Here is a 27,087-nt window from a genome sequence, read left to right as displayed (position 1 = left end):
CCCAGTTGCACATACCAGCTCAAAGTGACATCAAAGAGGTTAATTGAAGAGCGGCACATACTCAATGGCTGATAGCCAGTAACCTAAGTTTGCATCAAAGAGGTTCGTTGAATATCGAGCTGCACATATCCAGTTACCCTTAGCTAGTGATTCAAGTCAGGGTATAAGACTTTCATTGAAGGGTGGCACATACCCAGTTGCACATACCAGCTCAAAGTGACATCAAAGAGGTTAATTGAAGAGCGGCACATACCCAATGGCTGATAGCCAGTAACCCATGTTTGCATCAAAGAGGTTCGTTGAATATCGAGCTGCACATATCCAGTTACCCTTAGCTAGTGATTCAAGTCAGGGTATAAGACTTTCATTGAAGGGTGGCACATACCCAGTTGCACATACCAGCTCAAAGTGACATCAAAGAGGTTAATTGATGAGCGGCACATACCCAATGGCTGATAGCCAGTAACCCATGTTTGCATCAAAGAGGTTCGTTGAATATCGAGCTGCACATATCCAGTTACCCTTAGCTAGTGATTCAAGTCAGGGTATAAGACTTTCATTGAAGGGTGGCACATACCCAGTTGCACATACCAGCTCAAAGTGACATCAAAGAGGTTAATTGAAGAGCGGCACATACTCAATGGCTGATAGCCAGTAACCTAAGTTTGCATCAAAGAGGTTCGTTGAATATCGAGCTGCACATATCCAGTTACCCTTAGCTAGTGATTCAAGTCAGGGTATAAGACTTTCATTGAAGGGTGGCACATACCCAGTTGCACATACCAGCTCAAAGTGACATCAAAGAGGTTAATTGAAGAGCGGCACATACCCAATGGCTGATAGCCAGTAACCCATGTTTGCATCAAAGAGGTTCGTTGAATATCGAGCTGCACATATCCAGTTACCCTTAGCTAGTGATTCAAGTCAGGGTATAAGACTTTCATTGAAGGGTGGCACATACCCAGTTGCACATACCAGCTCAAAGTGACATCAAAGAGGTTAATTGAAGAGCGGCACATACCCAATGGCTGATAGCCAGTAACCCATGTTTGCATCAAAGAGGTTCGTTGAATATCGAGCTGCACATATCCAGTTACCCTTAGCTAGTGATTCAAGTCAGGGTATAAGACTTTCACTGAAGAGTGGCACATACCCTGTGACCCAAGCTGCACAGAGCTTTATAGAAGAGTGGCACGTACCCAGTTGCACATGCCTAGCGGCTCAAATTGAAATCAAAGAGGTTAATTGAAGTGCGGCACACGACCAAGTTTCACACACCCAGTGACCCAAGTCGCGGTGTAGGCAACTTGGGTACATACCTTGCAACAAAAGCTGGAGTGGAACGAGCTGACTGATGTCATTGAAGTGCGCCACATACACAGCGACACATAATTACCCATGCTGGCCTCAAAAAGATTCCCTGGGGAGAGGCATACCTAAAGGCAGATTACAGTGGCCCCAGTTGGCGTCAGGTTCATTGAAAAGCGGCACAGATCAAGTGTCACACATTCAGTGCTCAAAGTTGAAAGGAAAACGGTAAGATCGGTAAGTAGTATCGTGAAAGTGCCTGAAGTGCCCTAAGAATGCTAATTGCTTTAATACTCTCCATAAGTGCCACACGGTTCCGAACCAGCACGTCAGCATGTTTCTTCACATGCCCACATAACTGCACTCATGCGAGCAGCGGTAAGCAAGGTAGACAGATCGGTTGGTAGTATCGTGAAAGTGCCTGAAGTGCCATAAGAATGCTAATCGCTTTAATACTCTCAAAGTACCACACGGTTCCCAACCAGCACTTCAGCATGTTTCTTCATATAAAATACGCACATAAATGCACTCGTGCGAGCAGCGGTAAGAGAGGTACTAACCGTACACACGCTACGCCTCCTCTACCCTGGACCTTGAAACAGTGACACACGCACACCAAAACACGCCGACACTGTTCAGTCATAGATTTGTTCTGTAGTTGAATACCGTATCATATGAAGAACATATGGAAAGTACAGTGTGTTAGACTTTGGTCGAGTGAGACCATAGTGGTGCGAACGGCGGTCTCCCGTTCAGGCGCCGCGTGTGGAAATATTTTTCGAGGGCGCTGTGAGCAAACTGGCTAGGGACATACCGGGAGGAAAAAAGTCTAAAGTCTTTTTTGAGCTGACTACATATAGCCTAATGTCGTAGATGACATTGGAATTTACCGCTGTGCGCCGTAGTGAAAGGCAGATGATCTGGTAAAAGTATAGTAAAAGTATTCACGAGTAAGTCCTCCGCCCCATACGTGCAATAGGTTGATCGATTTTGTTTCAAGGAAAGGTGAGCACATCTTGTTTTGATTGTCGTTGGATGTCTAGCTCAGTAGAAAGCTCGCTAAAGCGATCCCAGTGCTATAATACGTACGTGCTGCTCTGCGGCCCTTAAATCGTGTCACGGAACTCTCTTCAAACTGTAAAGCTACCTTTTCTGCGTGGTACGGCGGCAGCATAACGGTGGTGCTTGGGATGCGTACGCAGTGAAGCTGTGTGTGTAATTCACTTTTTGAACTCCCGACGCATTCACGGACAACTTAATTTTTTATAAGAGTAAAATGAGTGGTAATCGTTCCGTCGTCGAACATTACGGTGGTTTCAAGTTTCTGAAGAGCGCATAAACGAATTTTACAACGTATACAATGAAACTATAAGTAATGTGATTTATAATAATCTGCTTGAAGAAGGCAATAAAAAATAGTGAATAAAAAATTCGTCGCCGAGATTTCTGTCTCCAGTGATAGCTGTCGCACAGAGAGCGACCAAAACAACTCTCTTTCTGAGGAGAAGTGAGTAGTGAATATTTCTCAAATCACAGCCCCTACCGGCCTCCTCCGAAAGCTCTGGCAAAACCGGATATCACGTCACGCTTACCCACCTCGAGGCCCATTAGCCCCGAGAACGAACGCGAGCGGCGCTGCGAGCGCCGCTCGCGTGACGTCAGGGCACGGACTCGCGCCTGTCGTCTGCTACAGTTCGGGCGTTGTCGGGGCGCTTTCTGCAGTGTTTTCGTTTGTTCGCCCTCGTTCTCTCTGCTTGTATACTTATGGTGGTCGTCTCAAATATATATTTTACGACGTCTTCCTTTGCGAACATTTATTCAAAGAGCTAATTTCTTAGACAACAATGCAGCTCTTGAAGGCAACGCTACAGTGCCAGCCGAAGCGATGCAGACCAGCCCACTGCGGGTTTTTCATACGCGGATAGACAATCGCAAAAGCATAGCCTATAGGAATCCAGTTATGATAGCATACCTGCCGCGGTGCAACAAGTATGTCACAACGCTGGCTATATATGACTTCTACAGCAGTTACGTTGATTTTATTCCGCTAAAAATAGGTTCGCTCACGACGAGTAGTTTATGGTATAATATTGAATTTTTGCATTTCCTCACAGAAACGCTCGGCAGTAGCACGGGGACTTAACTAATACTGGAGCTTAGATTCTACACGCCTTACTTGCTTCTTTAACTGCTTGTCAACATTAGGCGGTTCTTCACGTGTTTATTTTTTTTTAAGCGGCGGAAATTTGAAGTAAAGTTAATGAAGGCTTACAGCTATTTACAGAGTACAAATAGGAATGTACCAATATATATTCCCTTTTCCGTGCTACACGTTCAACTCACCTCTTTAGAGCGCGTTTGTTAATGATTAATAATGTATGTTATGTTCCTCTTTTTTTGTCTATGTTACCAAGTGTATATCATTTATTTATTTCAATGCCGCAGTGTGTTTTGCATTGTTATTGTGGAAATATTTCACTGTTCTTTCATATATTGTATAACTGCAATTTTTTATGGCCACTATATAAATGTAATTTATATGGCGCTTGATGTGTTACCCCATGCAGCCATATTGTACCTAAGGGGGTGAGGTTACCTCAAGCCGCGTCTGTGCGACTTTTTTCCCTCATCCACCTCCACTTACCACTCCTCTGTACATGTGTGTGTGTAAATGGAAGTTGCATTTAGCAGTGCTGACATATGGGGCAGAGACTTAGAGACTGACAAAGAAGTTTGAGAAAAAAGTAAGGACCGCGAGTGATGGAACGAAGATTGCTAGGCATAACGTTAAGAGACAAAGTGAGCGGTTTGGATCGGAGAGCAAACGGGTATAGACAATATTTTGATTGACATCAAGAGAAAAAAACGGAGCTGGGCAGGTCATGTAATGCGCTGGTTAGATAACCGTTGGACCACTGGGGTTACAGAATGGGTTCCAAGAGAAGGAAAATGCAGTCGACGACGGTAGAAGACTAGGTGGAGTGACGAAATTAGGAAATCCGCGGGTGCTAATTGGAATCGGTTGGCGCAGGACAGGGGTAATTGGTGATTGCAGGGAGAGGCCTTCCTCCTGCAGTGGACATAAAACAGGATGCTGCTGATGATAAAAGCATTCCCGGATGTACCAAGGGTTACCTATCGCCGCAACTTTTTTAAACAGGGTTGAAGTACCTCAGACAGGCTGGCCAATGTTTCGATAGGTGGACCTATCTTCGTCAAAGGCGGCCTCGTCATCCTCGGCGTGTTAGTTTTAAAGGGTTAGTGCAGTGACGTCACGTGCGGGTGTTGTCGCTGGCGGCTGGTTTTAAAGAGAGAGATTACAAGAGGGAACAGGCGTTGTCGTCCGACGTCTGTGAGCCTCATTCTCAAGACGAAGGGACAAGAGCCTGAGAGTGGGCACGCGGGGAGGAAAGACCTTTCTTTCCTCCCCGCGTGCCCACTCTCACGCTCTTGTCCCTTCGTCTTGAGAATGAGGCTCACAGACGTCGGACGACAACGCCTGTTCCCTCTTGTAATCTCTCTCTTTAAAACCAGCCGCCAGCGACAACACCCGCACGTGACGTCACTGCACTAACCCTTTAAAACTAACACGCCGAGGATGACGAGGCCGCCTTTGACGAAGATAGGTCCACCTATCGAAACGTTGGCCAGCCTGTCTGAGGTACTTCAACCCTGTTTAAAAAAGTTTATACCACAGTGTGCCATTCCATCTGCCAGCCCCTTTCTTGTTTTTGGATCGCCGCAACAGTTACTTTAAAGAAATGTTAGTGTACGCAAAAGTCAGCCATCATTTCCCCGTAATAAAAACATGTCTGTCCCAGGTGCAAAACCTGCAGGCACCTTCAAAATGACATTAAAATTAAAAGTACCGCAAATAGTTATACACATGAAGTCAAATCCATCTTTACTTGTACAAGTTTGGATGTGATTTATATGCTTCAATGTTCCTTCTGTAAGAAACACTATATCGGTAAAACGGGACAATCAAATGAATGTCAGATTTAACGGACATCGCGTGAACACAGCTAAAAAGCTTCCCAAAGCCATCTCTGAGCATTTCAACCAATCAGGTTATAACTTTGATGAACTTACTCTACATCTTAGTCAAATTTCCGTTCTGAATGAGAAATAAAATGCAGAGAATCATTCCTTATCCACAAGTTCAAGACATTGCAACTAATAGGCATAATCGTTTCAAAGGGAGCTTTAGAATCTATTTGCTATGCTAAATTTCAAGCTATAGGCAACACTTCAATTGGTGCCTTAGCATTTTTTTTCTTGTTCTTTCCATTTCTTTTTTTATATATTTATTCCATTTCAGTATTTTTTTTTTTTTTCCGTGAGCACTGGTTTCTGCCACTTCTTCTATTATCTCTTTCAGAGACACTATGGCCCATGACCACCAGCGAAATGGGTAATAGAGGGCTGCTGTGCATGCTGCTGACATGCCGGCTGACACATGGACTTTGACACGAGATTGACAGATGGCCGTGTTCCTGGCCTTGTGCACAGCACTCCTTTATTCTCAATTCGACACCCTCGCCGCTAACACACTTTCGCTCATTGCAGCACCGACCCACCTTATGCCCTCTCCCCTTTAGAAGAACCTCACCTATATATACTGTGTTGAAGAAAGCATATGTCGCCTTGAAGAAGACAAAGACAAGTCCACTTGTCAAAACGTTGGCTCTTGCTTTCACCTTGTTTTCGTTTTGCTCGTCGTCCTGAATTTCCATCTCCCGCCTTCCCCGTGTTTTCCCTTGTACTAGCATAGTGTGATTAGGCAATTATTTAGCAGTGCCTGTTTTTACTGATTGCATGTGACTGTATTTGTTCTTGATTATATCAATCCTGCTTGGGCCAAGGTGTGGCCTGCAGTGTAATGAAACATGCGTGCACATGTCGCATCACTGTTATCGAGAGCGTAACTCACCTGAAGTACCTACTCTATACTAAAACAAACATGTTCTCAGAAAATCATTGTGGCAACAGTAAGTTTCTGCAAGCACTGAAAACAAAGCACCTGTTTGTGACAAAGCAAGAGAACACTCAAGTCGCCCACAGCATTATTATTGCAGCGATGAATAAAGTTAGTTCAAGAAGGGCTCCATGGCGTATGAGAAGCAGATGTTAATGACTGAGTATTCAGTAAGGGCAAGGAATATTCATTGCACTTTCTTGTGCTTTAGAAGAGTACAGTACCGGGTGACTAAAAGGACCCCTCATCAGATCTGGCCATATTGAACTGACAGGCACAGTGAATACAATGTGCACTAACAATCATGCCTGCCAAGTATTACATCTCTACGCACTGCAGGGAGAGCTGAAATTTCAAACACGAATGCCGTTCGCCCCTTTTCTTCGCGGGCGTCACGCTCCCAGCCGGAGGGGACTTACGTATATATGCAATGGCCCCTGCGTACATATGTTTGTGCTGCGACGCTGCTCATAGTGGCATGTGATCTCAAGAATTATTTCAGCCAATATCTGCTATTTGTGTAATATGTTGCTTCAATAGATGAATTAATATTTAGAGAAATAATAAAACACACAAACCAAATCTCTGAGTCTTTTTGTTTTACTTTGCACCGTAGCAAGAGGGATGTACTTCGTTTTGTCTGCTTGTTCCCTTTATTCATTATTGCACGCAGAATAAAAGCTGTGCAATTTTCTACCGTGTTCTAGCATGCGATCATGCTCTGTGATCCGATTGTGTCTGCTTCAGTGTTCGTGTAGCGCTGACTTATACCGCTTGTCATGTGTTCTCGTGCACATAAAAAAAAAATCATTTGCTGTGCGAAGCGAGACAAACACTACAGCTTAAGCGCGACACTGTCAGTGGAAGTGCACCATGCAGAAAAAAAGCAAGAGAAAAAAAAAGGGGAAAAAAAAAGAAGGCAGGGCCTGTGATGGATGCGTCACAATATCCTCGAGCTCCGGTATAGGAGAATGCAGGGAAGGAACTTTGCTTGTGGAAGCTAGACGGGGCAAGTGGAGAGCGTGCCTATGTTGGCGGTGACACTCGCCTCCTGAAACCATCGGTTCGCGGCACTGGAATATTTCTATCTCCACTATTAATAAACCAATTTGAACAATGTTTGTGGTAGAACACTCCCTAGAAGGCATATGACAACTTCTTGTGTATAACCAAAATTTTCTATGTGGCTTGGTGAGGGGCTCTTAAAGGTATACACACTTCTGCTGCACAGCAGCCTCGCAAGAAGGGTCGGCGCTACAACTAGAGCCACAGAGGTTAAGCCCCAATGTAATTGGTAAGGTTGGAGGCACAAAGCTCTGCTGGCTCGATTTATTTCCCAACACTAGCTTGGCTAGCGAAGAAGCTGCCTGGCATGGGTAGAATGCAAGAATTACTTTTACATGCACTTTAATTTGCTGATGTGTTCTCGCTGTACATTATTGGTTAAAAGAACCCTATGCTATGCCTCAAGTTTGATATGTGCAGGACTCCACTATGTGTGGTTGCTACATATGACCAGGAACTGAGATTGCCAGAGTGACATATTTTATATCACAACAAAGGTCAACTGGCAGAGCAAATATCGATGCCAGCTCTTGTCTGGCACCAGCAGTAGGGGCTGTACTGCATGTGAATGAAATTAAAAGGCAACTGCACCGTAATGAAGCACAGAGCATTATGGAAACAAAACAAATATTGACTAGTGTTTGTGTTTGGAAATGCAGCGTTAAGACACAGTCAAGGCTGGACGTAAACCAAAGAGCAGTATGTTGGGAGCCCATGGGAAGACTAAGCAGCACAAGGAGACATGGGATGGGCAGGCAGACATGACACGGAGGACAGCAGCAAGGGCACAGACAAAATGTGCACCCTGTCAGGAGATGCAGCAGGACAAAGTGGGAGGGTGCCCCTCCTGTGGCCCACTCCGGTTTATTGACGACACACAACAGGGTGGGCATCCACTGCCGATCGGTCCCGTCTTCGCCGACAGGGATGCAATTCTGGAAAAACAGGTCCCGCAGACGCCAGCCTTGTCACAGCTCCTGGACACTGCTGCACACAAGACACAACATACTCAAGGCAAGGTACAACACAGCATCAGGAAAGTAGTTTGTTGTTACAGGAAAGATTCTTGCAAGCACATGATCTGGATCTGTAGCCAAATTCTAGATGGGATAGTTTTCAGTCTAATGCTCCGAAGAATATTGCTAAACAGAGGCAGCCTAGCATAAGATATTCAAAACACAAAGCTAAACTGAGATTATATATATATATATATAAGAAGAATATACAAAAGCAAATGTGTAGAAATACAGAAAAACCATACAGAATATGTTGAGCACAAAGAAATGCACTGTTGAAGAAATTTGTTGAGGTAGGAGCACCATGTGATGAGTGGCAGTGTGCCTTTAATGCTGAGTGAAAAGTTTCACGATGTTCTACTTAAGTAGGATTCTGAAACAAGATGCCAGTGTGAGCCTCCCTGCACTGAAAGCACCCCTCAAGCGTCGGAGACTGAAGTTAGCTCTGTTGCAACATTCACACTGGTGATGAATTACTACTAAGCCTAGTGGGGACAGCAGTACAAACCAGGTTTCAGGGCATGTGGAAAGAAACACGAGTTGTCACATAGAGACAACAGCTGGTACACCACTCGTAGTGAGAGCACCATTTAGAACATCTCAAGGACTTCTCAAGGTGGACAGTACTCCTGAAGTGTACGAGAACAAATCGGCATGCATAACCACTGCCAAGAGAGGCTGCACAAGATGCTGATGCAATTGAATCTTATTATTTCGAACACGCTTAATTCGAACTTCCAGTTTATTTGAACTGGTGCTGTGGTCAAATTATGTGTATTCCACTAGGTGAAATGCCTGGTAATTCAAATGCGCAAGCATTTGTGACGGTTAATTCGAACATATTGCGCTCCGACAATGTTCTCAGCAGCACGCCAATTCACGTGGCAGCGCCTTCAACCAGCATTGCTCTGACCCCACCATAGAGGAAATGCCTGGAAAGACCCGTCAACGCCGCGTGTGATAAAAAAAAAAAGTACCGCGTCGGAAATTTCACCCTCTCTCAAATGGCAAGGTCACTGTTTCTGCATTGTGTCATAATGCCCCAGCCACACTAGCGGCAAAATGCGTGCTGTAGGAGGGATCAGTCCTGGGCCGATTTTTTGTGGCTCACCATGGTGTCAAGCGAGCCGCAAGTGGAGGAGATCAATGAAAGTGGCCCCTGCACTGATGTACGCGCAGGAAACTGGTATCATGCGGACCCGTCCGACTGCACTATTCGTACTCACGTCGGGTTCAGCTGCACCGCTTCTTTCACACTATCGTCTGCTCGTGTCAGCTCTTACTCATGCTTGTTTTGGTTGGTCTTGTTCGCGCTTGTTTTTTTACAATGACGCGTCTAAACCAAGGTGTTCCGATGGAAAGGTCGTTGGAGACAGTGTGTCATATCTGATTCTGTACAAGACACACCCTGAATATAAAGACGGGAAGGCAACACCCAGTACCTCATTCTTCTTGTCTTTTAAATGCGTTGATGCCACAATGGAAGGGATCACAACAACATGATTATAATCAGCGGCAATGACTTCATCATTTTGATAAGACACGACTTGCGTTAAGAACGCAGGACAAAGAAGGTAAACACAGTGCCGATCTGTTAGCAGAGGAATGAAAAAAACATGCAAGCACGCAGAGGAAAGCAGCGGCAGAGGCCCAGTCCTGGCCTTGGCAACTCCGCTGCTTCAGTGGCAGTAGGTGGCAGAGGTAATGAGCGCCATCCAGCAAGCTGGTGGGAAAACAAATCCACTTCTCTCCTGCCCTTCCTCGCAACCACACTCCCCTTGCCCTCCCCTCTCCCTCATCTTCGATGGTGTGGATTTGTGCCACGAGCCCCACCAGCGCTAGCTTAGCCCGCTCTTTGAAGTTTCATTTTCTGCTGTTATCGGGAAGTGAGCGTTGGCCTGTGTGAGCAGTTTCGAGGTATTGCAAGAAACCGGCCGTGCCGTTCCGTAGCCCCCAAGACACCCATCGTGCCGGTGCGCACGAATGGTGGACACTGTGGCCGGTCTGTTTGTGCGAAGGGGTTTCTTTGAGTTTTTGTGTAACAGAGTTATGTTTTCTCGTATAGTCAAATTACAATCTGAGAGCTGTGATGTCTGTAGGTTGTGTGCAAGTCGTAGTTTACAATTTTTCCACATATTTTAGCTTGAGAAATTCGATTATTTCAGTACATTTATTGCACCGCATGGAAGGCCTGAGTATAATTGGTTGGAAAATCTTTTTGCTGAAACAACATCCAATGCCGGATGCAAGACACCGGATTTTCTGCGACACGAGTCCCTTAAAGAGACTGACAACTGGCCAGAATGTGTTGAGACATTGAAGGAAGTGAAATGACCCATGACTTATAGTGATAGAATCCAGCACGCTGTTCAGGATTTAAGTAGCAAACAGAACGTTAAATTGACAAAGAAAATCAGAAAAAAAAACAATAAGTGGCGCCTGATGGAGAAATTTTGATACTTCAAAATGTGGTAGAGAGATTACTGTACAAAAGTCTACTGTTCTTACGTGCAGTATAATTATTGCTTAAAATTGCAGTTAGTATAATTTTAGACACTTGCGCTTTATTCTATGTGTATTACGAAGTAAAGAAAGTCCACGTTGATGAGCGGCGCACGCAACGTCCTACATGCATGGCGGCACACATGTTGTGTGTGCGCGAGTATGGCGCGAGGTTGCAAGTAACTATAGACGGATACAAGTTTAGAAACAAGGGGGCGTTTACTCCTCCGAGGCGGAGGCACACGAGCACCCACCAATGGGCGCACACTTCGGACTAAAGTCATCAGCCGGACGGCCGGTGAGCCCACCGACGAAGAAGATGGCCGCCCGCACTTCAAACTGGGCGAGGTCGCGTCAGCTGTGTGCTTCAGCCCTTCTTCAGAGTGAATTCCAGAACTGTTTGTGATGGTCGATCATGCCGGAAATATTACTATGAGCTTACTATGCGGCATTTGGGCCGTGTGCGTTTATTCTGAGCCGTGATCCAGCAAAGGAACATTGCAGCGAGCATCGCTGGCGCTGCACTACGCTTTGCCTGAAAACAGGATCCCGCGGCGACCACTACAACACACATCCTGTGCGTTTGTTCCACGTTTTATTTCGCTTCCGAGCGATGTTACGACGAGATAAGTTTTCCAAAGACTGGTGCCTACTGTTAGCCGCGGGTGTGTTCGTGTACCGTGTTGCTGCGTTTTTTGTTGGACGGGGGTGAAGTGACGGAGCAATACCAATAAAAAATTATGGGGTTTTACATGCCAAAACCACTTTTTGATTATGAGGCACGCCGTAGTGGAGGACTCTGGAAATTTCCACCACCTGGGGTTCTTTAATGCGCACCTAAATCTAAGTACACGGGTGTTTTAGCACTCCGCCCCCATTGAAATGCGGCCGCCGTGGCTGGGATTCGATCCCGCGACCTTGTGCTCAGCAGCCTAACACCATAGCCACTGAGCAACCGCGGCGGGTGGAGCAATACCATTCTCAGGAGAAATCAGAAAAGTGCGCGCGCATGAAACAAACCTACGAGTGTCTCAACAGAAAATATGTCCAGAAGAAGCCTTCATTGCAAAGATTTGTCGCCGTCAACTTAGCGTGAACGATCATTGTGAGCATTGAGATAGCCAAGCGTCTAGCGACGGTGTTCGAGCGTTGTGTAGCACCGTCGATTGATTGCTGTCTGCCAGTGCTCACTGCACGCGCAAGCTGTAGAATACGTGCTGTGAAATTCTGAAAACACAAAACCAAAAAAATCTAAATTTTATGCTATTTAAAACAAAGAGTATTTATTTAAAACGATGAATGAAGCATTTTTGTACCTTCCTGCCTCGACTATATTTTCGCCCCAGGTTTCTAATAGTTGCGATAAATGCATTGTTTTATATAAGTACTTTTTCAATAGCAACTGATTCATTTTAAGCTTGGAAATCGAGTAGTAGATACGCCGTGTACATAAAAGCTCATTAATTCGAATTCCGCGGGGATGCTATGAAAATTCGAATTATACAAAATTCTAACTAATGAAAGTCAGAGAAAAAAATCGCTCGGTGAAGGCGTGTATATAGTCTGACGTGGCGTGAGAGAGAGAGAAAAAACATTTATTCGGACCATCGAGGTGGTTGCTCTTGAGGTCGAGTGGGTGGGGTCCTCATTCCAGGACTCCACTGGCTGTGGCTGCTCGACGTACTTGCTGGACGAGAGCTTCTTGTCCCGCCAGGGTATCGCCGGTCAGCTGTACCTCCCACTGCTCAAATGACGTGCTACGCGTCTTTAACCCTTTCGCTGTCGGACCTTTCTGACCGTGACGCACCCCCAGTGTCGGCTTGGTTTCAGGGAACGAGCATAACAGGGAATGAACATAGCAATTTATCTTTGATTATGATTGGTATACAAATAACATAGTCAATGTAATATACGCATTTCAGTGTTCTGCAGCTGTTGTTAGTAAACATCATCATCATCATCAGCCTGACTATAAAATCCCTTCAACACCCGAATCTGACGATGCGGAACCCTCTTCCTCGCATGCGACTCTGTCTCAGTCCGAATCCGAGCTCGGCTCGTATTCTGAATCGGAATTGAGCCACCGCTCCAATGAGCAGACGAAGGTGCCGCGCGCTGAGCCTTCCGAAAGTAAACGCGCGCAGGGAGGATGCGCTTTCAGTCGCCCGCACAACGGAGATAAATGGGACGTTGCGTGATCAAGATGACAGAGAGAGATGGAAAAAGGCTAAACAAAGTTCGAAGGGCTTTACGTTTACTGCTGCAAGTCGAAAGCGAGGGTGCGGCGAGAGAGCGAAAGCAGCAACGAGTCGCTCTTTTCGGAGAGGCAACGGCACGTGCGCCTGAACTTGACGCGCCGTAGCAGGCACACCAACAGAAGAAAAATAAAAACCTTCAAACCAGCGGAGACGGCAGAACAACCCTTGAACCCATAACCACACGCGCGCGACGCATGATACAGCGAACATGGAGCCACCGCGCCACTCAGCAAAGAGGAAGTGGGGAGTGGCCGTCGCGCCCTACTCTTCAATACATGGAGTAACACAGGTCGGGGCGAATATACGAACTTGTAGAAAGAGTCAACAGAGTGCGTGGCCAATCCAGGAGCGCCAGCTTTGCGCTCTGGCGCGAAATTTTGAACGCACGATAGAGAACGTACCGGTACGTCAGTGACAGTTTTGGGGGGGAAGCGCGATGACGTACCGGTACGTCCGTGACAGCGAAAGGGTTAAGTGTTGAGGTTTGCCCTTGCACCCCCACAAGATGTGAAAGAGTGTAGGGCGTGTGTCGCCGCACCAGGGGCAGATGCCGCGATATGTATGTGGGAACATTTTACTGTATCTGTGTAGGTTTGAAAATGTGTTGTCTGTATAAGTCGGAGAGCTACGGCATCTTCAGTGCTGAGCTTTTTGTGAGGCGGGGGATAAATCCTGCGGTTGAGTCGCTGGATCTCCAGTGGCATGAGCGCACACGCTACGTCACGTTGGCGTGAACGTCTATACTTCGAAGCACTGGTGCAGCCAACGTAACCAGACGCGGTCAGCGCGGTTCGACAGCCTGACATCAAGATGGCTCTTGCTCTATCCGCGCGTTCGTCGCTAACTAAGAAAAAAAAAATAAAAATTGTCGCTGACTTGCGCGAAAAGCAAAGCATCGATTCGGATAAAAAATTAGTAGATAGCTATACGAAGTAAGGATAATAGTTTTATCGGCTGTATAAACTTGTAAGCATTCGCTTACTAAATAAATTAACAAGCACTGTGCGACGCACGCACAGGTAAACATGAACGCATCTTGCTCGATGACCGTGGAAACTCACTGAAAAACGCCGGAGTGAGGACACGCAGCAGTAGCAGCGAGCCAATTGACGTTCATACAGCTCTCGCTTCAACGCGAATGAAACGTAGAAAGCACATCGCATATGAAGCTACTGGCATTACGCATGCTCTGCAAACATCGCAGATCGCTTTGAAGATAAGGCCCACGCGGGTGCGCACTTTGGCCACGTCGCAGATCGCTTTCAAGATGCGGCACCCGCATGGCCGCACCGTAAAGCAGCAGCTGCCGAAGATCGTCCTCCCGTCCCTCCCTCGCGCGCGACAAGAGAAGGCGCATCTGCCCCACCTCCCCCTCTCGCGCACGCGAGATTGAGCCGCGTTCGCCAGCTCACCCTCGCACGCTCATACACAAAGAATACGGCGCGCGGTGACAGTGTTATCGTCCTTGCCGTTGATCGAAAAAGCAAAGCAGCGCAACCCACGCGGCGACACCAGCATGCTCCTGCGCACTAGCACTGTCCCCATCCACGATGATGCGGAGTTCGAATTATCGGTGGCGGTGCGGATTTCAGTGTGAATAAGCGGGATGTGTTACATATTGCTTTCAATACATTGTTGGACGGACCGCGGCGACTACTTCGAATTGTCCGAAATTTCGAATTAACAAGTAGTGAAATAACGAGCTTTTACTGTACATGTAAACAAGCGTATAAACCATGCAGAGCTGCTGTTTCTACTTTTTTCACTTGCAATGAAGCTAAAGAGCAGACGACGGGCAGCGTTGTAGAAGGCACGGGGTTATTTTTCTGTCGCTATCCGGCATGTGCTGTAGCACATGAGAGCTCTACTAAACCAGTCATCAAAATACAAAAGTCTTTATTTATACAGAGAATTACGTGTTTCAGAAGCACCATTTTTCAAGCAGGACTATTTTAGTCGCGAAGGCAATAGGCTGTCGTGCTTCGGTCATCTGGGCGGGGCCTCCCCTTTTTCCTAAAGTTGTATCCGACTGTAAGAGTTTTATGATCTCCCTGTGGTACAAGATGCGATCGATGAGTTGTGCCGTATATGGGTGTGTTTTTTACCTTCATGTCGGTACTTCTATCACACTGTATCAATGCTGAGTTCTCCAACGACCGTCGGCAGATTGTCTGTGTCGGTACAATGTGACACAGGTGCCGACACAAAGGTAAAAAGGATGTTGCCTACAGTCAGCAGACAGAAGGTGTCGGGTCGACCAATCGGCATTCTTAAGGTGCGCTGCTTGTGGTGGGGACGGTACTCCATCCTGCAAGTCGGATTCGTCGCTTCCGCTGCTGCTCCCGTCCATTGAAGCATGACGTTCGAATGCTACTTTCAGTGAACGACTTCATCCTCATCGATAATCGAAAAATTCCGATAAATGTTCCACAGCGTTTCCCACGTTACTGCTTCATGATTAGATGCTCTGGCTGGTAAGCTTTCCATTGCACTAAAAAAGTGGGTACCATGAAAATTGGTTATCAGTCCCTTTAACGCTATTGCTTTAAAATGGCCACCTCGTACGCGCTTCGAGCCTGCTGCCATAGCTTCCTCCATTTGCTGTAATATGTGTGCTTAGGTTAGCGCACCGCCTGTCCTACCGGTCTTCCCGTTTTCTGTGTTTGCTCCATCAGCACGAAAGTGTAAACTGCAAAGACATGCCGAATTGATCATGGTGCCACAATTAAAAGCAAAGTGATCACGTGTATGGAGAGGACAGAAATCGGGCTGCATCACGGGCGCTCGGAGATCCCGGAACTTGCGTGCGGAACTGGCGCCAACACGAGAGGCGTTCTACTCCAGAAACTGCTACGTACCGACACGGCCGCGTGGTCCCTACCTTGAAAGCGATCTGCAAATGAGATAGAGTCTACGCATCTAGGTTCACCATGCTGTGTTCTCCTAGCTTAGTTCGCATTGAAGTGAGAGGCTGCACAAAAGACAATTCGCTCGCTCCTGCTACCACACTTCTTCACTCCAGCATTTTGATAAAGAGTTTCCGCGATCATTGCGTGCGGCGTGTTCATGTTTGCTTGTGCGTGTGTGACACCATGCTTGTTAATTTAGTTAGTAAGTGAATGTTTAAATGTTTATATGGCCAATAAAACTACTAGCCTTACTTTTTGCAAAGCTGTCTACTAATTTGCTATCGCAATCAATGCTTTGCCTTTCGGGCGAAACTGTGACATATTATTTATAGCAACTTTAGTGCATTGGGAGGAAATCTGTTTTTCCAAATGAGAGAAAGCTTTATTTCTGCATGAAAGGCACTTCTGCACGGTGCTGTAAGGACTTTTTTTAGGTCACGTCACGGCAAACGGGTGTGCCTTACAGTTGAGGGCGTCTTATTTTTTTATTGGTCACGAAAAACGAGCGTTTTAGAATTGAGGGCATGTTAGAATCAAGTAAATATGGCAATCTCTTTGGTCTCTTGAAGTTCTGTTTAGTGAGAGTCCATTGTAAAACGTCTTTAGGGATCAAGTTAGAACTGTTGGCTCTATATTCGTACTTAGAAAAAGTTATCCCTGTATGAATGATTAGGTACACAAGTAGTTGTCACTGCATATGTTGTGTGCACAACTCTTGCGCTTTAGTCATTTGTCAATGTACCTCTGTGCCATAGCTCTCATTTGAAAGGGAATACCATGCACCGTACTTACTCGAATCTAACGCGCACCTTTTTCCTGATAGAACGGGCCAAAAAATTGCATGCAAGTTAGAATCGAGTACGACCCTATATCCACGTTACCATATCGCCATCGGCATTCGAAAAATGGCCGCCTCATACGAGCTTCTAGCCTAGCTGCCGCAGCTTCCTCCATGTGCATACCTCCAAGATGTACGTGTAACCAGGCGCTGGTGTAACCTAGTCTACCGCCTGTCTTCCCGTTTTCTGCGTTTATTCAATCAGTATGGAAGCGCCCGACTGCGAAGACACGCCGAGTTCACCATGATGCCGCATTTAAAAGGAAAGTTATCATGTGCACGGAGACGGACGTAAATCTGGCCGCATCATGGGCATTCAGAGTTCACGAAACTTGCATACAGGACTGGCATAAACAGAAGGAGAATGTTTTCGCCAGCAAAGCAACAAGGAAGGGTTTCAGTGGACCGAAGCAGAGCCGCTTCGCCAAAATAGAAGAGCTGCTTAAGGAATACATGCAAGAGCAGCGAGCGGCACAGCGGTCTGTGACGACCGATCTGCTCAAAGTAAGGGTGATGCAGTTAGCCCTACAGAAAGGGCTAATGCATCCAAGTGAGCAGGTGCTGGCTATCAAATTCAAAAGAAAAGGCATATCCCTCTCCGCCTTCGTCTTCGAAGGCGGAGAGGGATATGCCAAAAATTGCCCAAAGAATGAAAAATATGAAAAGAAATTGCACAGCTTTCAGCAGTAAGTTATGAAGTTGCACCATAGAAATGGCTACCATTTTGGACAGATTGGAAATGCAGATCAGACGCTGCTCTACTTTGACATGCCTGCTACCACAACCGTTGAAAAGAATGGCGCGAAGCAAGTGCGTGTTTTGTCTTCCGGCCACGAAAAAACTAGTCACTGCAATGCTAAGTTGCACTGCGGATGGGCACAAGCTGCCCCTGTATCTGATCTTCAGACGAAAGACGCTCCTGAAAGGAATAGTGTTTCCGAGTGGCGTGATTTTGTGCGCAAATGAAAAAGGTTCGATGACCGCGGACTTGGTCGCTGAATGGATTGATAACGTTTTGCGGAAGAGACCCAGCAGCAGTTTGGGTGTGCGTGGAGTGCACGTGCTCAACCTGTTCAAGTGCCACCTTGACCAGCGTATCAAGGACAAGCTGGCTGCATGCAACACCTACCTTTTCGCCATACCCGGCGGCATGACATCGCAGCTAAAGCCGCTCAATGTTTGTTTGAACAAGCCAGCGAAAGATAGAATTCGGCTGCTCTGCAGCGAATGGCTTGCCAGTAGCTGCAACGAATTCATGCCCGCCGATAAAATGAAGCGTGCCTCGCAGCAGGACTTTGCTGGATGGATGAATGAAAGATGCATGGTGCACGATCCAGTCTGCCATGGTCAACAAGGCCTTTAAAAAGTGCAGAATTTCGAATGCCATGGACGGCACTAAGGATGAAATGCTTTGGTCTGTTGATAGCGATAAGGAGTTGTCTCATAGTGACGACGACGGATATTTATTGCCCCATGCGGCTCGTACCGGCGCAGTGAAAATGTTGGTGGCAAGGTACACCGCTTCCATTTGTTCCTTTTAAGGAACAAAGCGAATCGAAAGACGCACCGCTCCGCGTCTCCGCACCACAAGCCCAAGCCGCACTGACCTCGTTCGTCTTGCTGCGCCAGCGGTGTCAGCCAACCAAAACACAGGAAATGGGCACCGCATGCAGTCAGCGCGGTTTCTCCCTCCCGCTTCCCTTTCACACCCAATCGCACTCCAAGTGCTCCTCGTCCCGTGCCTTTTACCCACACGCCCCTTTCTCAGAGTGTGGGGCGGCGCGCGTGAGATCGCGGGAACATCGCGAGGGCTTCGTGAGGAGAAGCGCACTTGCGTGGTGGGATGCGATAGGAGAAGCGCACTTGCAGGGGTGGGATATGGTGGGAGAAGCGCACTTGCCGGGGCGCAGCTCAACACGGAGTTTGATACATCGATATGCCGGTGCACGGGAATTGCCAAGGGTATTTTTCAACTGTTCGATATAGGCAATAATTTGATATATCCCGGTTCAATATATCCGCAGTCGACTGTAGTGGTCTTCATAGCCATATACTGTTGTTTCTCACTTGCCTTTACTCAAATTCATCACAGAACCGTGATAAAGCCTCTGTTCCTACCATATATTTTTTCTGAGCAATCAACCATAAAAGGACGCATTCTATGAAATGAACTATTAGAAGGTGTTCCTGTTGAATTAATTTTGTCGATTGCAAGGTGAAGGTTTCATCCTCCCTTCCAAATACGCATGTCGGTGATGGTCGTTGCACATTGCGTGCCATAAGTGGCATCGTACAGTGAATTATACGATTTATTTCTAATATTTTGTCTGGTTTGTCTGCACTTAAAGTAAAGTGTTGCTTTTAAAAGTAGCTAAGTAGCTAACCCGGAAATTTTTCCATGATGAGGCTCCAAAACTTAGCAACACTGCCATAGTCCTGCCCATGGAAAGTCAGCAGACTGCCCCACTGGCCCAATTTTGGAAGGATTTGGGCCCTTGCTAGCAAGCACTCTGTGTGCGAGCACAAGACGGGGCTCAAGATGAAGTTGGGACATTGAAGTTTGCGTACATGTTAGCTTATTAGGCACTGGCTGCTCTTTGTCTGCCGCCAGCCAGCGGTTACTTAGGCTTGTGTTTACCGACATTGGTGGGCTTCAGTCATCTCGATGTCCTGAGGCAGTGCCTTGTCATTGTCCATTCCTCTGAGCTGCTTATCTCCTTCTCTTGCTATGGGATGCACTATGGCAAATGCTGGCTCTGGACGGGTCTTTAAAGTGCACATTTTATCCATCGAGGCTAACACAACACTAGCCCAACAAGTGAAGGGTAACCCTCCAAGGAAGAGACATATCAATACTTGAAAATAATGTTTAACAATGTGTTAGCATTCTTTGGGTACTTCATTATTATTCTTTGGATACCCCACTCTCTGGGGGCTGCATGTGTCGGTCTTCAACAAACCTCTTTCACGCCAACGTGGGTCACTGAGTGTGCAGCAGGCGAGGGAACCATTCTCAGCATTTACAGGCACTGGCATGCCATGCTTCTCGTCTCAGAGGCCAAGCCCGGACTTTTCGACAGTGCCAATAGACGGTGCAGCATCTCCACAAAGAAGCGTGAGAGACGGGCTGGTTGCCACATGGCGTGTTTCTCAACTTCCACAAGCATCAGATCCGCGGTGGCAGTGCTAGGTGGCGCTGAGCACAATTGGGGAAGCACACAAGAGGAATCCCGTTGCAGTGCATGCCTCCTACATCACTCATTTCGACAGTGGCAATATGTTGTGTTGCTATACTGATTTGATGCCAATGCGTTACCGTCAACGGTCATCATGAGATGGGCTATCCCACAATTTTTTTTCTCATCTGAATGTGCAAAGTGCATTGCCATTCTGGAATAGGCAAAAAAACAAAAAGAAAAATATCTTACGCAAACTCCTTAGTAATAGAAGGGCAACACTAGACAGAAAGCTGGAAGTGGGCTTCACCTTAAGCCACCTATGGCTTCATTTGATACATTTATAGACTAAGATGCTACGCATAGGTGCATATTGAATTTGCTTTACATTACGCGCAATACCACTGCCGCCATAGATTCTGTATCAGTCTGTCTCCTCTGACCGTGCTTTCAGAAGAAAGCGAGTCGTGTCTTAAACCCCTTCTTCCTCTTTCTGCTCTAAACCAACAAATGAAACTTGCTGCAGGTAATTAATTGTTGGCCGAAGACATTTAGTCAGTAATTCCCTACTCAATATGAAACACAGCAAGAATTTTTTTTCCCTGTAGGTAACATCCATCCACAAAGGGTTAAGTCTCAGAAAGGACAACCAGATTTAAAAGAAAGGCTGGATAAGATGTCCTTAGACAAAACCAAAGTCCACTGATGTTGAACGAAATTGAAGGAAAGTCTTGACTAAAGCCTTTTGATTGCTACCAACGCTGACTGGCATGCTGGTGAAACATGAATATGACAGACAGGAGTAACTGGGGCACACTGCACATGTACTCTCGACGTATAAATGCCACGTGAGCGCTGCTAGATAGCTGAATGGCCCTCAAGACGAGCTCACCGGCAGGAGGCAAGAGAGGTCCTCACTTGAGCGGGCCACTTGCCATGTCCCGTGCCCGGTATTGCGTCTTGCCATGAGTCCACGGCAGGTACCGGTACTTCAGCATGTGCTGCATTGAGAAAGCGAGAAGACGGGGACTGAGGGACCCGATTTTTGTTAAGGCCGACCCTCATACGAAGCCAGCAAATAATGAAACCGAGGGAAGCAGAGAGGAAATTATTTGTCCGGGTTTTGGGTTCGGCCCCCTCCATGGCAAGTCGTTTCTTTGGTTTCATTATCTGTTGGCTCCATACTGAAGAGAGACGCGTAAAACACTGACACAAATGGGCCAAGCAGTCAAAACAGGTCACTGACCAATGTCACAAAATGACATCTGTACAGATTTACTGTTTAACTACTTGAACACACAGCAGGCCCAAGCAATGCTAAGCACATAGTAATAACAACAAACTTGAGTATAGATAAACAGGATAACAATATAGATTAATACAAGAATCTTCACAAAAATAATTTCTCATAATAAGCTGATTCTTTCAATTGCATTGGTAGAAGTCAAGCATGGTGTGCTGCAAGCCAGTGGTCTGACAACACTGGTGGTGTAGGGGCACTCAAAGGGGGGACGTTGCCAATAAACAGCAGTTCCTTTTGTGGTCACCACAGTGTCCTTGCGCACAATAGAATGAACGAAGGCGCCGCCTGTAGAATAGCACAGCGTATATAGGAACCCACAGAAGCATGCAGCTATCATTGCAGAAATAATTCAAAAGTTCAGGAAGCATGAACCACATGAAGATTGGCTTGATAGAAACAAAGGATTAATTTCTTGCAGCAACAGCCACACTTGCATAAACATGATTGCCACTTCACATTAAAAATTCTGATAAAAATGTTCCACGATGTTCTCTGCATTACCATTGCACTATTGGACACTATTATTGGCAAGATTTCTGTTGCATTGAAAAAAATTGGGCAGTAACTATCAATGATGGCTGTAAATGTAAGTGAACAACTTGAACGAACGAACACATGAGCTAGTGAAAGCACAAATGAATAGCAGGCAAATGAGTGAAAGAGCGAGCAAACGAATATTTTCTCTTTACAGTTTGGCTACCATCCACGGAAGTACCCACCTTGAAAATGACCGAAAGCCAAATAATCATAGCTTTAAAAATAAAGGGTCCCAATATACTGACCTTAATTTTCCATATGACATATCAGATCAGGACAAATTTTGATTCAACTGTGAAGCTTTCTTTCTGAGAAACAAATATAGGCTTCCTTTGTAGCTTCATGTTATAAAGTCACAATTTTTCCTTTCATGAAGTCTGTCTATAAGGTTTATTTGATAGGAGCTCCACAATTCAACTGTGAAGCTTTCTTTCTGAGAAACAAATATAAGCTTCCTTTGTAGCTTCATGTTATAAAGTCACAATTATTTCTTTCATGAAGTCTGTCTATTAGGCTTACTTGATAGGAGCTCCACATCGGATCAGCATACTCAAAGAATGATCTAATGATCATTTTGTATGCTCCAAGTTTAACGAGCTAGTCAATGACCAATTGTAGGTTACGCAGTGGCACCACTACGTAACCCATGGAGTTAATGTATAAGGATGCCTAAAACATTCGACACTAAAACCTTTCGGCGTTTGATTTATCAGACTTTTTGTCCTGGCCACAGTTTCAAAATGGCATTATTCAAAGTCAGCACCGCCGCCATTTTGATTACCTGATAGGAGCCTTCAACCAGTGCTCGCACAGGCCAATCTGCTGGCAGCTGTAGTAGTTGTTTTGTGCTGTCCTTAAGCTAAGCTGCTTAGGTGTTCGCTATGAAGCTTCCTCCTGTTGAGAGGAAGCTTTAGCTTGGGTGCTCCCATATAAATGCATGTAAAAGGAGAATCCTTTTTCTCGACAACCACTCCACCAAACTTTACGAGGCTTGTTGCATTTAAAATAAAAAAATTGAGATCTAGAGGCTGTTTGTTTCAAGTTTTTTATTTAGGTCATCAATATTTCATTAAAATTGGCAAAAACTAAAAATTTTCTGAAAACAAAATTATCAAGTTTAAAAATCTAACTCAGCAATAGAAATGATATCAAAATTTTGTGAATCGCATGTAATAGTACATCTAAAGCAGACAAAATTTATGTCACACATGAATCTGAAAAAATTTAATAATATAGAAATACAAAATTTGCAGAAATTGTACACAACGTAACAAGTTCAAATAGGATACGAATTGATGTATTGAATTTGCCTGCTTTGAATGATCTAATGAATTCCGTTTACAGAACCGTGATATCTATTCTTGATGCAGAATTATTAAAATATTAATTTGTGAACTTCGTGCTTCTATTTTGTTTAACTTCTGAATTTTTGAAAATTCTTTTAACAAAATTCAGGCCGTAAATCGAAATTCCGCTTTGAACAGTCGCTAGAATTGAACTTTCTCTCTCAAATGCAACAAATTTAGTTAACAATGGTCCAGCAGTTACCTCAGAAAAGTGTACTTACTTTTTACATGTATATGAATAGGCCATATCAGAGCTGGGCCCGAGCTAAAGCTTCCTCTTAAGTGCCAGCGTTTGGCATCAAGTTTTTCATTTAAAAGATTTAGTGCTGTTAGCGATGGTGCCGACTCCCCCTTCGTCATCCTTGCCAATGGCTTCGAAGCGCGAAAAGCATGGCAAAGGTCTAAAGCATCGCATAATGCAGATTCCCAAAAATCAGCTTCACCGCAATACTGCTGTGTTACGTGGTGCAGCATACCAAGAGTAGAGAGAGGCCCCGGCCACGGGACACAGTGCGTGTTCCTTAATGATACATACATGCACCTCCCCCCCCCCCCCCCAAAAAAAAAAAAATTATGGGGTTTTACGTGCCAAAACCATTTGCTGATTATGGGGCACGCCGTAGTGGGGAACTCCATAAATTTACACCACCAGGGGTTCATTAACATGCACCTAAATCTAAGTACACGGGTGTTTTCGCATTTCGCCCCCATCGAAATGCGGCTGCAGTGGCCGGTATTCGGTCCTGTGACCTTGTGCTCAGCAGCCTAACACCATAGCCACTGAGCAACCACGGCGGGTGTATACATGCACCCACCGTCTACAGTCCCAGTATGAGCACCGAGACTCCCAATAGGTGCACTGGCCAGCCTTTAAATAAAAGCTATTTCGGATGTGGCTATGGCAATTGGAGCCCTTTTCATTTCATTTTTATTTCCTTAACCCTCTCACGGTCGATTATTTTTTGCCATATGCGACCGCCAATGGTCGATTCCTTTTATTGCAGATCCCAATTCTTCAGAGGGACCTATTTCGAAAAAAATTTACCGTAATTTTGCTAGGGTGACCGTAAAGTGAGAAACAAATATTTTGCATTGGTATATATGTACTCTTTATTCATGAATAACAACAATAAAAAAGGAAATAAACTTATAAGAATTAAAAATTTGATGCATTGTTATAGTTCAAGGCTTAGAATGTGCGCACACGTGAATATTTTGCAAGTCTCAAATGTTGCTGCTCTTACACCAATATTTACGTCCACAGCCTAATCGCACTGCGTATGTGAGCACACCCAAGAAAACTACCGTATTTACTCGCATAATGATCGCACTCGCGTAATGATCGCACCCCTAAAATTTGTCGTCAAAATTCGATTTTTTTTATTTCCCGCGTAATGATCGCACCCCGAACTTGCCGCAGCGATATGTCGTGTGCTAAGTCTAGCGAATAATGATCGCGCTTACCACCTGTCGAATGCTACGCGAACGACTCTTCAAGACAAGCCAAGCGGTCTGCACGCACTAAACATTCTTAAGTAGATGCCTCATTTCATTACTTTCATCACTTTCCTAACTTCCATGACAAAATGAGGTACAACCAAACTTGCCTTTATTATGGGTTGGCTTTATAATGGCTGATGTCAACAAAAACAATAAAGGCGCATTTTGATTCTTTTCATCTGCTTTTGCACTCGTGAGCACGCAACAAATCACGCGCGGCAATGATAGTAGCCACGTTTACTCTGATACGTTAAAAGTGTACCCTATTCATACGCCGACGCTTGTAACACAGCTAAGATATTCGCCCACCCTTAGCGGAAAGTAGTGAAGACAGATGCCGCAGTTTCCGCAGCATCCCCGTCATGTGTTTCTGTCACTGGCAGCTAAGCGCGCCCACCTATTTCTGTCCCCTCAAAGTGGACATGGCTACGTTATTGCCGCAAACTTGCCGATATTAACGATATTATTCATCACTAATACGGAAGAAACTGTTTCAATGCACGTAATGTACTCACGAGAAGAAAAAAAAATCGCGTTCGGCACGTTCGGCTCGCTCCACTAGCCGCCATTTTTGTTTTGGTGTCCCGCACCCGCAATCTCGCATCCCGCAGCAAACGCGGACGAAAAAAAAATTTTTTTTTTTTCCCGGGAAATTTAACCCGCGTAATGATCGCACCCCTGAATTTGCTTCAATTTTTCTGACAAAAAAAGTGCGATCATTATGCGAGTAAATACGGTATCTGGCTGTGTGCCCGTCAAAAAAGCAAAATGTGTAACAAACTTCTGCTAATCTTCATCTTATCGCCAACCAGAGGCAATCAAATATCACGAGTCTCCCCCCCCCCCCCCCCCCCACACCCCCAAAAGAAAACACATGTACGGCGGCATCCTTCCTATGCTCACCCTCACCCCTGTGAGCACTAAACGAGCGAGAAATAGGCGGCCCCCTTTGAGCGATTAGTAACGAGATAGCCATCCGTTTTGTGAGTGCAAGAAGCCGAAACCGCTTGCAGAACAAAACCTGAACCGCCATCCGCTCGCATGTGCGCCAATGCACTAGCGCTAGTATACAGACGCGCTGGAGCAAACTAGCTTTAAAACAAACCATGCAACGAAAACCGAGAGAGGGAGGCGCGAGAAAAAAATTTTCTGCATTCCCACATCGTGGCAGCACATGCCAGGAAAGAAAGAATTTGGAAATTGGTGCGCTTTTAAATGTACAGATGGCGCTGTAAATATATGGCATCAACTATTTTGGACTTTTCCGCAGCGCCGTATATATACGTCATTGACCCTGAAAGGGTTGAGGACCCCACTGGGGGGGTATTACGTAAGGGGTGGTTTGTACATAAAAGTACATTTGGATGCATTCGTTTTAACAACAGAGGCGATCCTTTTTAATTATTTTTAATGCGAAAGCATCTTATGTTCCATTACGCGAAAATCAGTCGGTGTCAGCATGACCAAAAGATGGTACGGAAAATGGCCGAGAGCGCAAAGAGTAAAAACATGTAAAGAAATGCTCGAATTGGTGTAAAATTTCTCAGGGAGGTTCCTGTAAACAAAGTAAATTAATGGCACTGAAAAGAAAATTTTTTACGTTATGGTCTGGGTGGGAATCGAACCGAGGCCTCCAGGGTGTGAGATGAGCACGGCGCATGTGACAGTTTGTCCGTGCCAGCCATGCTACTCACACCGTTCTCTTCCCAACATAAACCGTGTACCTATATAATCATGATATAAAATATTGACAAGTGAAATGAAAACACATATATAGAGCTTTGCTCAAATTTCACATTAGGGAGTATTGTAATCGGTGGATTTTTTTCCAGGAGTCCTTGCGGCACTTAGGGAGTCCGAAAAATCAGATGACTGCATTGTGTTTTGCACAACTTTCTTTTGCTTCTTTGATTAATTGATGAGCTAGGAGATGCCAGGTTTTCAAACTTGAACAAAAAATGTAAGTTAAGTAATAACCTTATTCTCAAAGTCAACAAAATGGCTTTATGGGTCACAGTAAAGGTAGCACAAAAAATATGAAATTCTTTTCCTTGTGAATGAAATTAAACCAGAAAAGTGTTGAATGAACAAACTGTGTTATGCTAATGGCTTTCGAGTGTAATAAAGTAGGAAAAATAGCTCACTACCGCAGCCTCAGAGATTTACAATGCCATGCTCCAGCATGTGATGGTACAGTCGATCCTGGATATATCTAACTCGAGTATGATTGTGAAACAATTTAATACAGCCATAGCGAAAAATAAAAACTTTGCACATCTCTGGCAGTTTCCCAATACCATAAGATGTGAGAGTTGACCGATGTAGTTCTTCAAATTGTGTCGAATGCAAAA

General features: G+C 45.4%; 2 protein-coding genes across 9 annotated transcripts in view; both read right to left on the bottom strand.

Moving 5' to 3' along the window:
• The window catches only part of D2hgdh (D-2-hydroxyglutaric acid dehydrogenase), a 103,642-nt gene extending 101,140 nt beyond the window's left edge, over nt 1-2,502 (bottom strand). Inside the window, exon 1 of one of the 4 annotated variants that reach the window (XM_065426616.1) lies at nt 2,398-2,502. In XM_065426616.1, the coding sequence (XP_065282688.1) occupies nt 2,398-2,482 (85 nt within the window). In that variant the 5' untranslated portion in view covers nt 2,483-2,502. Of the gene's footprint in view, nt 1-1,319; nt 1,637-1,868; nt 2,022-2,397 lie in introns of those variants that run through there. The other 3 variants (XM_065426619.1, XM_065426617.1, XM_065426618.2) reach the window with 3 other exon arrangements.
• Nucleotides 2,503-8,176: 5,674 nt separating this feature from the next.
• Nucleotides 8,177-27,087, bottom strand: part of LOC135897932 (protein RER1) — a 43,833-nt gene continuing 24,922 nt past the window's right edge. For 2 of the 5 annotated variants that reach the window (XM_065426621.2, XM_065426620.1), the window contains exons 6-7: nt 20,969-21,051; nt 8,177-8,338 (exon numbers count right to left, since the gene is read on the bottom strand). In XM_065426621.2, coding sequence (XP_065282693.1) covers nt 8,320-8,338; nt 20,969-21,051 — 102 coding nt within the window. In that variant the 3' untranslated portion in view covers nt 8,177-8,319. Of the gene's footprint in view, nt 8,339-20,942; nt 21,052-27,087 lie in introns of all 5 variants that reach the window. The other 3 variants (XM_065426623.2, XM_065426624.2, XM_065426622.1) reach the window with 3 other exon arrangements.

Source organism: Dermacentor albipictus, chromosome 2, assembly GCF_038994185.2.
Source record: "Dermacentor albipictus isolate Rhodes 1998 colony chromosome 2, USDA_Dalb.pri_finalv2, whole genome shotgun sequence".
NCBI lineage: Eukaryota > Metazoa > Arthropoda > Arachnida > Ixodida > Ixodidae > Dermacentor > Dermacentor albipictus.
Note: the sequence above shows the minus strand (reverse complement) of the source record. Positions and strands in the feature narration are given on the sequence as shown.